Source organism: Sturnus vulgaris, chromosome 20 (assembly GCF_052056855.1).
Source record: "Sturnus vulgaris isolate bStuVul1 chromosome 20, bStuVul1.hap1, whole genome shotgun sequence".
NCBI lineage: Eukaryota > Metazoa > Chordata > Aves > Passeriformes > Sturnidae > Sturnus > Sturnus vulgaris.
The window spans coordinates 2,555,968-2,569,020 of NC_142262.1; the positions used below are offsets into that span (position 1 = coordinate 2,555,968).

At 50.4% G+C, this 13,053-nt stretch overlaps 1 protein-coding gene across 2 annotated transcripts in view; it reads left to right on the top strand.

The window, feature by feature from the left end:
* Positions 1 to 6,267: 6,267 nt before the first annotated feature.
* RGS9 (regulator of G protein signaling 9) overlaps positions 6,268 to 13,053 on the top strand; it is a 31,572-nt gene continuing 24,786 nt past the window's right edge. For both annotated transcript variants that reach the window (XM_014882779.2, XM_088176638.1), the window contains exons 1-2: positions 6,268 to 6,441; positions 12,092 to 12,188. In XM_014882779.2, the coding sequence (XP_014738265.2) occupies positions 6,379 to 6,441; positions 12,092 to 12,188 (160 nt within the window). In that variant the 5' untranslated portion in view covers positions 6,268 to 6,378. The remainder of the gene's footprint in view (positions 6,442 to 12,091; positions 12,189 to 13,053) is intronic.

Sequence of the window (13,053 nt, forward strand, 5' to 3'; positions counted from 1 at the left end):
TAAGGTTTGGAAGAGACCTTTAAGATAAGTCCAGCCATCCACCCAGCACTGCCATTGTAACAATAAAACCATATCGCCCAGCACCAGGTCTGGATGTTTCTCAAACACATTCAGTGACTCCACCACCTTCCTGGGCAGCCCCTTCCAGTGCCAGACCACCCTAACAGTGACTTTTTTTCTAATCTCTAATCTGAATCTCCCATGTCTTGTCTTTAGGCCATGTCTGCTGATCCTCTCACTGTAGGCATGGCAGAAGAGACTAAATCATAAAAACACAGAATCAGTTAGGTTAGAAAAGATCTCTGAGATCATCCAGCCCAATCTGTGACTGATCACCTCTTTGCCAAAATTGCACCAGTTGCCACATCCAGTCTTTCCTTAAACACCTCCAGGGTGTCTCCACCACATCACTGGGCAGTCCATTCCAATGGCTAATTACTCTTTCTATGAAGAAATTTTCCATAATATCCAACCCCCAACTTCCCCTGGAGCAGTTTGAGGTCATTCCCTCTTGTCCTGTCCCTTGTTCCCTGGAAGCAGAGTCTGACCCTGGCTGTACCCTCCTGTCAGGGGTTATAGAGTGAGAAGATCCCCTCTGGCTCTTCTCCAGGATGAGTCCCCAGAGTTCCCTCAGCAGCTCCTGGTGCTCCAGCTCCTTCCCAGCTCCATTCCCTTCTCCAGATATACTCCAGCCCTTCAGTCTTCTTCCTGAACTGAGGGGCTGAGAACTGGACACAGGAATTGACACAGCCACTCCTGTCCCTGTCCCTGGCTTCTCGTGGGTATGCTTAGTAGAGAAGACTAAGAGGAGTCTCATTAATGCATACAAATATCTCCAAGGTGAGTGCCAAGGGGATGGTCCCAGACTCTTCGGTGGTACCCAGTGACAGGATGAAGAGAATGGCCATAAACTAAAAGATGAGAAGTTCCACCTCAACATGAGGAACAACTTTCCATGGAAGGAGCAGAGCCCTGCAACAGCTGCCCAGGGAGATTGTGGAGCCTCCCTCTCTGGAGGCATTCCAAACACACCTGGACCTGCTCCTGTGTCACCTGCTCTGGATGACCCTGCTTTGGCAGGGGGGTTGGACTGGATGATCTCAGGAGGTCCCTTCCAATCTTAACCAATCTGGGATTCTGGGATTCTATGGAAACGAGCCCCAGGCTCAGCCAGCCCTGTGGCTGCAGGGAAGCTGCTGGGCAGGCAGCCCGGGGAGGTCAGCCCTCGGTCAGGGGGGCAGGATGGTGCTTGCCAGCTAAGCAGGTTTTGTTCTCGGTGCAGAAAGAGTCATTTTGTTAAAACACTTTGAAAAATTGGCACGTCCTTCCTCTCTGCCTGGCTGAGAAGAGCTTCCCAGTACTGCAGGGCTGCAGCACCAAGCACCAGGCTGTACAGGGAGCAAAAGAGAGTGGGACTCTATCTGATACTGAGTTAAAAGGAGCAAAGACATTATTTTCAATGGCAACCCTTCATTTCCTTTCATCAACCCTTCATGTGAGGGGTAGAACAACTCACAGGCTGAGGAACCTGCAAGGACTGAAAATCCCAAGGACTGAGAATCCCAAGGACTGGAAATCCCACGCTTCATTCAACCCAGCCCTAAGCACAGTTGTTCGTTTAGTCATTTGTTTAATAAATTAACTACCATCAGTACACCATTGTAGTGCAAAGATTGTGTTAAACATTTGTCTCTCCTTACATCTCCTAGTCTTTGATACCTGCTGAGTTTTCCTCTCAATCTTCTTCTGCTTTTTTTTTTGCCAACATCAATCATAACTTAGAAAAAGACAGAAACAAATGTGGAGACTGCAAGGTGAGTTTAGAACAAGGAAATGTCACTTGGCCCCAGCTGGAAGGACCTTCAAAATCTGAAATGGTCTTAGGTTGGTCCCACATGGAGATAAACTGCATGGGAATTATTTCACAGGGCCTTACCAAAGGAAAAAACCCCAGAGTATTTCTCGTAGGAGAACAGGATGTGGTATAAAATTAATACAAGGAGCACATCCTAGTGGTCTTGGTACAGATGTGGAAGCCAGTCATTCCTGAGCTCTGGTCTAAGTTTTAAGATACTTGACTCAACTCTCATCTCACCACCGTCCTAGCTGCAGAGGACTCCTGAATTTCTACAATCGAGTCAGTTCAGTGTTGGGGAGTCCTTGGCCTCCCCATTCCCGTCCCCTTCACGTGGGGAGCTCTCCAAAAGCTCGGGGTGCTCCATTCCCGTGTGCTGGCACAGCAGCCTGGCTGTCAGCTGCGGGAGGGGCTGACCATGGCCATGTTCCCTGGAGAGGGCTCAGCACCATCCAGGTCAGGTGTGAAGCCAGCTGCATCCTCCCAGCCCAGCAGCCAGGCTTCATCTCTAAGGCAGGGTGCATAAGGTCTTTCTCTGCTTGGCTTTTTTCCTTCCTCTTTGCCATTTCTTTCCTTAGCTTTCCTGGAAAGCCCAGGAATGACGGGAAACAAATGCTGCCCGTTTGTGCTCGCAGCTCTTCCCATGAGGCTGCTAAGGAAGCTTCTCATTTTGAGTGCTTGTGTCCCACCAGGCAGGACAATGGGCTCTGGAGATACTCCTTTAACCATTGCCTTGCTAGCAGACCTGAGCTTAAATCAACCTCTATGCCACAGTTCGCACTTTTTTTTTTTTTGTAAACTGCTTTGAAATCTTACTGGAAGGAACTGTGTGCTGAAACTGAGCCTCCACTTGTCACTTGCTTCACTTAATTACCCCTTCCTTCCTCTCAGGGCTGTCCCCAGCTTCCTTACATAGAAAGGTGGCTTACTCACCACATGCCTTTTGTGTTGGATGATTCAACTTTCTGATGTGTGAAGAAGGGGCAACCACGTAGGAAATGTGACCTTTTAAAGAAAAGGGGGGGATTCCCTTGGCAGTGCTTTCCACAAGACAAACTCTGGAGAATCGAGAGTAGGTCTGTTGAGAACAATCACAGCTTGTGGTGTTTCACATGGAGACCAGAGGGATAAAATCCAGCTTTCAGCAGACCTTTCCCCAGCCTGGACACACTCTGTGTGAGAGGCTGGCAGGGATCTCTGGGCTCTGGAGGCCCATGGACACTCACTATTGCCCTGTGATGTGACATGATGACCACGAGTGTATTTCCCCTATAGCATCATTTATCTCTATGTGTGGTAGGACACCAATGGAAACCTGCAGCTACATAAATACCACTGCATTTACCATACAAAACAGGAGGTAAAGGAGACTCCCCAGAGAATGTCTTATCTGGGGGGCAGAAAGGCCAGGATGAATGTGGGGAGTGAGAAATCTGGATGGAGCACAGCTGCTGCTGGTGCTCTCCACCACTCTTCCTGCTGCTCAAGTCTCTTGTTTCCTTGACCAACAAATTCACACATCAGCCAGCCAGGCTGTGTCAAGGACTGGAGAATTCTTTGCTTTCCACAAGTGTGGGTTTCGTGATTAGAGGCCCAGGAGTGTCTGCCCTAGACAAGGGCCTCTATAATCTATAATCTGATTTAAATGCCTCGTGCTTCATGTGGCAGATCTGACAAAGAGCATTAACTGCTGGGGTGGTTCACCTGGGCACAGGTGAAATCTTAGCTCATCTCTGACCGTGTATTTGGTGCTGTGGGTCACTCACAGATGTTAACAAAGCTGAATTTACCTTGGACATCTTGTGGAAATTACACGAAGTAGCTTTATAATATAGGAATATCTATAAGCTTTATCGTAGCTTGTCAGAGAAGACCAGAAATAGAAAAAAACCCACACCGGACCTGTGAGGGGGTGTTTGGGGGATCGGAAGGATTTAAAATTATCAGAGTCTTTGGAACTCAGCGAGGCTGAAGAGCTCACACCTCAGCATGAGCTTCTCAGAGCTCTTTCTCCTAGATCTCCTGCAAGACCATTTTATTTCTGAACTCACTTGAAGACCCAGATTTTAAATGTTTCTTGTGAATAAGACACCTATATTCCTCACTGAAACTGTTAAAGTCAGTATTTGGGGATAAAATGACTGTTTTGTTTATATTTCTTTAAGGAAGTGGGGAACAGGAAGTTGTTGGTAGTTGATCCTTTACTTAGGCCAGTGTTAGCACCACACCTGGAGTATTCCTGAGTCCTTTTGCCACCACTTGTGTAACAGACCAAGTTGTTTGGTTTTACAGTGCAAATGGTTCAGAGGAATCATTGTAGATTATAACAAGATTTCCTATTTTGCCTATCAAACCAAGAAAATGAGCTACATCTTTTTATGTGCTCCTTACTCTGATATTATGTCCCAGAGAATTCCTTGCATGTACTCCTGCCAGTATCTGTCTCTCTAAGAGATGGAAGCAGCTAGTTCACTAGCATCATCAAAATGCCTGCATGCCTTTGCTGTCCTTTCTTTTGCTTCCTAAATCCCCTCTGAACTCCCTTTCTCCTGCCTTCTGCTTCCAGGACTATCTGTGCTACTGGAGTTTGTCACCCTTGGTCTTTCAGAGGGGCAGAACCAAACAGAACCTCAGATCCTGAATTATGAGACTCTGCAAACATGAGGAACTCTCCTCCTGCTCCTTTTGGCTGTCAGCTGATTCCTTGAAGCATGAGACAGGATAACTTGGATGCCAGTGTGGAATGACAGAGGTTGCTCATCATCTGCATGGAGCAGAGTGTTTGATCCAGCAGCTGCTGTGACTTACAGGGGAATTCCACATGGGAATGGCTGAGCAGTCACAGGGGAAAGGCCTTCCAGAGTACTGGCTTGTCTGGGTGCTATGATAAAACCGTTCCACAAGGACAGCAAAGCAATTGGGAAAGCAGCCTGTGCCTTCAGGGCATTACTGTTCATGGAAAAAGCTTTACTCTGAGCTCAGAGCCAGCCTGCTCCCCTCAGATGTGAGAACCACAGATCCTAAACCCAACGCAGTCACAAACACCGTGGTGGGGAAGGCAGTGCCCTGAGAAACAGCTGCACACATGTGGGGAGTGTGGGTGCTCCCCATGTGACATGGCAACGTGCATGTGAAGTGTGTGATGTACACATGGCTGGGGGTGTAAAGGTGCCTGTCCCATCTGTTCCTGTGTGTCCTGGGCACACAGGGAGAATGCCAACAGTGCTGGGTGGGACCAGCTCATGGACAGAGTGGTGTGAGTGCCTGCTCAGGACGTGTACAGGTGACACACAGACACACACAGGTGTGAGCACACACTCCCGTGTGTGTGTTCTCTGTGGTGTACAGGAAGGTACTCACTTAAAGGGCAGTGCCTTTTGGCTGGCAAGAATTCCTGGGAGTGCATCGTCCCAGCCCTGGCACAATCAGATTCTGTGTGAGTGAGGACTCAGCCTCTCTTCCTGCCAGCTGTGCTGGCAGCTGAGCTGAGGGCAGCAGAGAAAACTCTGCCACTTTCTGGAGGAACCAGGCAAAATCTTGCTGGAGCTTTTGGTTTCCAGTGATGCCAGTCAGGTTCCCCCCTCCACCCCATGGCATGAGGCAGTTCCACTGTGAGGAAGCACTCTAACCCCGTGGTCTTCCTCTGGTCACTCTTCATCACAATTTCCCTGTGTGAAAAAGCCACCAACTCCCCAAACTGCCCATTTGGCTCCTGCATCTGCAGCTGAGCTGTCCAAGGCTGCTAGCATTCAAAGGGCAGCAGCCCAAAGCACTGCTCAGCCCTCATACAACACTCAGTCACAACATCTTTGCCTTAGCTTGTTATACATGACTTCACAAATTCCAGAATGATCTTATGCCTTTATTTTTTTCAGCACATGCTGTCCCTCCTATCCTGGTCCTGGAGCCAGCTGGGATCTATAGGGCTCTGCAACAGGTCATGACCCAAAACTCTGGGGGATGGGGCTGTCATTCCTTGGACCCTACACGCCCTGGGCAGCCACAGATCACCCCCTGAAGTGCTGCCCTGGGCACTGCATCACCCTTCATGGACAATCAGCCTTCATCGCTTTCTGTACCTGCCCCAAACCCAGGCCCAAGACCCATTCCATTCCATTCCATTCCATTCCATTCCATTCCATTTTCCATTCCATTCCATTCCATTTTCCATTCCATTTTCCATTCCATTTTCCATTCCATTCCATTCCATTCCATTCCATTCCATTCCATTCCATTCCATTCCATTCCATTCCATTCCATTCCATTCCATTCCATTCCATTCCATTCCATTCCCCAGTCAATCCCAGCCCCTCCGCGCACTCCCGCGAGCGCCCCCAGGCGGCCGCCGCGCGCCTTCATGCAAATGAGCTCGGGGCGGCGGGCGCTGATTGGCTGCGGCGCGCAGCGGTGGCGCCGCCCCCGGCGGGTGTCGGTGTCCGCAGCCAGGTGCGCCCGGCCGGGGCTGCTCCGCCACCGGGCTCCGCTCCGCTCGTCTCCGCCGTGCAGCGCCCCGCACCGCCACCATGACCGTCACACGGCTCGACCAGGGCCAGCGCTACCGCCCGCGGATGGCCTTCCTGAAAAAGGTGAGCGCTCAGCATCGCCAGGGACAGCCGCACCATTACGGGCACACGGGGACCGCGTCCGGGCGGGGCGATGCGATGCCCAGGGCAGCGCTGCTGGTGCTTGGGGTGATGTGTGTTCACAGCATCTTCTCGGCCACGGCTCCCCGGGGCACCTGTGGGGTCCGAGGGTGCCGGCCCGTGCCCCGAAGTTTGGGGCCATGACCTGTTGCAGAGCGCTGTGGATCCCAGCTGGCTCACGGGGCAGGCTGGAAGGGCAGCGTGTGCTGAAATGATGAAGAAAACAGTACTGTAATGTTGTTTATCTTTTGTGGTTTATCTCAGCTGAATGATACGTTTTCTCGCTCTTCAGTTTTTTTTTTTCAAAGTCCCTCAATGCCGTGTCCGTTCCCAGGGAAAAACCCATCATCTGCAGTGCCAGGGCACTCAATATAGCTCTGGTCCAGTCGGTCCAGTGTCTATTCCCTGTACTTTCAGCTGATGTCCGCATTCAGAGGGTGTTTTACAGTCAACTGCCTGCTCTCTGCCTCCTTCCAGTTTTTCAGAAACGAGCGTATTTGTGGCCAGAAGCAGCAGAAGGAGTGGGATGATGTATGCCCACGCTTTTGGGTGTAATGCGTAATTTTGTAAAGCATTTGGTGGGTTTTTTCTGCAGCCTTCATTCAAAGCATAGCCAGTTGTAGCGTAGCTGGTATCTGCAGATTTTCAAAAGCAGAGTGTTAAGCTAGCTTTTCTCCCACCCACCTCTCCTGTTGAATGGAATTAAGTGAATTTCCAGTGACAAGTACAACCAGCAAGTCGCTGTTCAAATTGTAGTTAGCTTTCCTCAACACCCACAACCTAAAGAGGATTCCAGGGATAAAGGGAGGGGAATCTGGGGATATTCAATGCTAAGGTATGAGCCTGGCAGTACATACACTGTACTTACTACACCAGAGGAAGTGAAGAGGGTATTTTCTTTGGTGCTATGTCTTGCAGGGTAAATTTGGCTGGGGAGCCCTGCCAAGGGAAATACTCCAGGCCAAATTCTGTACTGAGTAATGCTCGGTGGAGTTGCGTGCGGGGGAGCAGAGGAGAAGCTGTGTGCTTTGAGAAAACAACTGCCTGCAGCTGTGCTTCAGCTGCTCCGTGGGAGTGCAGCAGTCTCTGCAAAGTGCTCCGAGTTCCTCAGGTGGGAAGATCAGTCAAAACACAGCGAATCGCTGTTACAGAGTGTGCACAGCTCACACTGTGAGCAGCCAGGGGGGCTGAGCACTTCCAGAGCCTTGCAAGTGTAGGACCTGTTAGCTGTAGGAAGGGAAGCTCCCGGTGGTCAGCAAAAGCCCTTGACTCTCATCTCTGCTTTCGTTCCTTCTCTATTTTGTCCTGACCTTGGAGAAGCCGTGTTGGGAGCTTGGGCAGTTCCGTGGCCGTGTGGTCTGTGTGCAGACAGCCACATCCTCAGAGCTGCCTGGAAACACCAGGCACCTTCACTGGTTGCCCATGGCGGGAGCTGAGGATGCTCCCAGCGAGCACCTTACAGGCTTAGACCCATGAGGAGCTAAAATCCTAGAAAGAAGCTTTGTTAATTGCTTAAGCCTGTGCTCACGCTTTGCTGCCAGCTGACACTCCCTGTGCCTGGGTGCTGCAGGGGGGGATTCCTGCTGTGCTGTCAGCCCTTGGGCCCCTGTGCTTTCCCAGCTGCCAGCACCCACCTCCCTATGCTGCCTCTCCAGCATGACGCTGGTGACCACAGCAGCAATCCTGCCATGGGGCACGGGGAGAGGGCAGGGGGCTGCTGTAGGGGTGGTGGGCAGTGCCCTGTTCTTGCTGTGAGGCTGCTCTGAACGACTCAGGCTGGATGTGCAGCTTGGTTTTTATGGCTGAACTATGGGGATCAGAGGCCCCAGGGTCCTGTAACACCTGCTCATCATGCTAGCACTTAGGTTGTTTAATTCTATTTCCCCCCACACCTTCTAAGTCATCTTGCCTGGAAGAAGAATGACCCAAAAGTCTGTTGAGATAGCAACCGAGTCTCTGAAATGCATTTTGGCTGGATGCTGTGAGAGCTTGAATGAACCCCATCTGTTTGTGCCTGCTCCAGCAGCCAGATGTGGCTCTGCTGGGCATCAGCTGGCAGAGCTGGGCTGTGCTCTCCAGGAGCTGCTGGGCTGGGTGTTTTTCCTTGCTGTGCTACACGAGCTGCACCATGACTCACACCTTGTGGGTAGGGCTGATGGATGCCTTCTTCCTCTGCCTCCTCCTCACTCTGGTCCCTGGTGGCTTCTCACAAGCTGTGTAGCAACCAGGGAGGGACTGTTGCAGGGTCTGCAGCATGGCTGGAGGCTTTTCCAGCCTGGCTTTGCTTCTCCAGGCTTAGACTTTCCAGCAGCTGCTGGCCCTCATCTTCCTGGGCATTTCTAGAAAGGTGTGAGCACCTGAATTGTGTTTTTGCTGAAATCCAGCAGACTCCTGCTCTCTAAGTGAGGCCCTGGATATGGCTGAAGCTGAGCCTTAGACCAAGCTCAGCCTCATCCCATCTTCCCTTTCCCTGTTCCAGGCTGGGAGATGCCAGTGCTATATCTTTCTTTGGAAAAAATCCCCCCCAGACTGGGAAGAGCCAGCTACAGCCCTGCCTTCCCCACTCACAGACTTACTTCCTTTAGCCAAGTCATCACTCAGTGGGAACAAGCCACTTCCCCTCAGCTTTAATTAAGAAAAAGCAGGAAGTTTTAGGTGGTTAGCAATGGATTTTTTTCATTTCTTCTCTTTTCAGATCATCCATCAACGTGCAAAGCAAGGTTGGTAGCTGTAGATCTAGTAAACAATTGAATGAGCCTTCAGAGGTCAGAGTGGGGATAAGGACTGTATTGTTACCTTGGAAATCAGAGCAGGTAGGGCTGTTCCTTACAAACAGCAGCAGGCAGTGAGGGGGGCTAGAACCAGGCAAATATGACAGAGAAAGCAGCAGATGTTTAATTACAGCACCAGGACTGTGCACTCAGCTGGGAACTGGAAATTCCTGCTGGGAAAATTGATCTTTCTTATGTCTGAAGCAAAGATGCATCTGTCTGGGTTGATGCTGAGGAGGGCTGAACTCCTCACCTTGGCAGTGTTTTGCTGTTGCATTTCTGAGTCTCAGCACCTGGAGTTTGTTTTCTCTGCGTTGTGGATGCCCTGGTCCTGGGGAGCTGGTGGGTCCCCAAAGGGTAAAGCTCAGGCAAGCAGGGATGGGACCTGCACCCAGGGTAACCCAGCCAAGCAATCCATCAGTGGTCATCTGCCCCCACTGCTCCATGCTATGGGAAAGCATCCATCCTCCTCCTCCAGAGCCATGGACACCCCAGCAATTGCTGGCCTTTTCCATCTCCCTGGGGCTTCCCACAGGCTCCTGAAATCCAGTGATGGTTTTTCTTACTTTGTGGCAGTTTGAGTTCTGCTTTGCACTCGGTGAACTGAGCCCTGTGACTTTGTGCAATCAGAGGGGTGACAGACAGTTTTCCTGTTGTCTCCTCTGTGGCTTTCAGGGTGAGTTCACCTCCAGGCAGAGATTCCAGCTGATCTGAAGGGAGATCTCCGTGGGGCTCCTGCCTTGTGGTGTCTCTGTGCGTGATGTGAGCTCACCCCAAGCCTGGCTCCTTTGGCACTCCTGATATTTATTTACCTTTGTGTGCATCTCCACCCATCAACCAGTCAGGAAGTGGCTTCTGGCTCTGCAAAATTCAAACCAGACAGCTCTTTCCTGGTTGAAAGCATGACAAAATGTACTAGAGCCCTTAGCAAAGCAAGGAAGTGTTCCTGCTGTGTCTGAAGCAGCCCTCCTGGCCTCCCTCTGGCAGGCTGGCTCTGATAGCAGCTCCTGATTGCTGTAATCCACTGTTCCCTTGGGAGAAGAGACACAGACAGGCTGAGTTTTGATCAGCAAGGTGGATGGTTTGCAGCCAGAGCTAGGCACCCCCCAAGAGCAGCTCCTTGCTTTTTAATATATTTGTCATTTCTCCAGTGACAAGAGGGAGTGTGGCAGAGTATGAACACGAGGAGAGTTAAGAGCTGCTGGTTAAAGGAAGGGAACATGCTGTGCTGTGGGGCTCTGGGGGTTTCTGAGCCAATTCCCTGCTCTCAGCTGGCTGAAGATGTGTCTCTGGAGCCCACCTGGAGAACAGCAGCTGTGTGCTGGAGCAGGATGTGCTGTGCTGCCTGCCTGGAACAAATCCTGCCTGAGCCTGGGGGATCCTGGTGGGCTCTGGCACTGGGACAGGGGGATGAGCAGGGCTGTGTTTGCCCCCAGGATCTCTGTTCTCTGTGAAGAGACTGTGCAGTCACAGAGGGTGACTTCCCAAGGTACCTGAGTTTGCTTAGAATCCAAATTTCCTAAATGACTTCCCTGCCTGCTGGACCATCCTGCTTCACCTCTTCCCACACAGCTGAACTTTCTTAGGCTGAAATTGTAGGCTCTCTTAAAAGCCCTAAAAAATGACTTTGTATTCCATCACTTCTGGTCTGGTTTTGCTCTTTTAAAATATTTTTCAAGTATTTATACAAATATTTATGTTAAATTTTACCAGGCTTCTCCATTTTAGCATTAATTTGTCACTGCCTTTAAAAGCAGTTGAAAATCCAGTTTTAGTGACAAGCCCAGAGTGTATCCTGTCACTACAGCTTAAATCCTCACAGAACTTGGCAAGACTTGGGACCAAAGTCACTGTGGTGCCTGTGAAGACAATACCCTCCATTATGTGTGCATGTCAACAAGTCACACTCGTTAAATCCTCTGCTCTCAGTTTAAGAGCTACAGCCTCACCCAAAACAAATGTGTGGAGAGACCAAATTGGTCCTGTTGGACCAGTTTTGATTTAATATCCCTGGAAGCAGAAGACAAAAAGCAGAGCATCTTTCCCAAAGCTCTCATGGCACTCAGATAATCAAAAATGAGGAGATGAGGAGTGTGCCCCAACTCCATCCATCTGAGCACAGATCTCAAGTGGAAGTAGAAGCTTTGTGCTTTTGGAATGGTGCTGGTAGGAAGTCAAAGAGGAGGAAAAATACCTTTTAAAATAGTTATACTTAAAAAGGAAATAAAGATAATTGGGAATGAGAAATAGAAGTTGTCTGGTCCTAAGTGTGAGACTCATCCTCTGTTAAAAATGAGTCACCAGGATCCCTGAGGAATGCCAGGCAGGAGATGCTGCCAGATAGGAGGATGTCCCTGCCCCATCCCTGGAGGGGCTGAGCTTTGCTGGCCAAGGGGCTCATAGCTGGTGGGTGAGTGCAGCCCTGCACAGGAATGGTCAGAGAGCCCCTCACACACCTCCTTTGCATCTCCTAACAGAAGCACAGATTTTATTCCCTCCCTGTTTTTCTTCCTAAGTGCCCAGTGAGCCAGAGAGGAACCTTCATGGGTAACAGAGATTTTATTTAGGTTTTTTTTTTTCCTTTAGCTCTCATGGAATGGTTCCATCCTGTCCCTCCTGTTCTGGCTGTGTTTTTGTGTCCAGTGGCAGTGTGAGCTGCCATGGGCTGGAGGTGGCACCTCTGGTGCCAAGGGGAGGTTCAGAGAGGGCTGTGGCCACTGCCTGCATTGCTGTGGCACACCAGTGCCCACCCCTCTGGAATGCTGGCTCCCAGGGCTCCCTCCTGCCCACTCCTGAAATCCATCCCATCCCCTGCTTTGCAGATTGAAACACTCATGATGGAGATGCAGAGCCCAGACACAGGAATCAAGACACAGGCACAGGCTGTGATGGTCACCAGCATCCCCCACGCTGTGACAGGTAAGAGCTTCCCTGAGGGAAGGGGCTGGGCTGAATTCAGCAGAGAAAATCTGCATGTGGACCCCATGGCCAGGGCTGCCAGTGCCTGGCTGTGTGCTGGAGCTCTGTTCCCAATAAATGTCAGCTGTACATCACTTGGAATGTACCTGCTCCCTTTATCTTGTTCTCACTCGTGTCTCATTTCATTCCTGCTCTTTGAATCAGACACAAGGTTGATCCCCAGGCACTTTCAGCTGTCTCATGGGGGTTAACTCGAGTGACCTTGGCTTCTCTTAGCACAGAGGGGAGGACATGCTGCAGCCTCCATGCTCATGCTCCCAGTGAGGCTGGATCACAAAGATAAATATTAAAATCCAAATAAAACAAGCAGCCTGGAGGCAGACTGAAAGATGGTACTTCAGAAATGAGCAGTAAACAATTAGTCTCCCTCTTAATGTTTACTGCTAGTAATAATTTTTCTTGAGTAGGCAGGAAAAGAACAAAATATTCAACCCACTTCTGTGGCTGTAAATGACAGTTTTGCCTCCCTGGAGGAGGCTGAAGGAGCAGCAGACAGGAGCTGTGCTGTGTCATGTGTGGGGTTACAGGCAGCTCTTATCACAGCCTCCTTGTGCCTGCTCCTCCTTTCAGCAGGCACTGTCAGTACCTCTGCTTCCCAAAGCCTCCACAAAAGCTCTTGTGAGGAATCCTCTGCTATAAATATTCACACGTACTCCATACCCATGTTTCCTCCCCCTGCTTCCATCTTCCTTCAGCACTTGGAAATTCAGAACAAAAACTCCCACTGAAACCAGTGAGTTTGCTCCAGGCAAGTCAAGAGACTTTCTCCACTGTGTTTGCAGAGCCCCGTGTGTTGTTTGCCCCA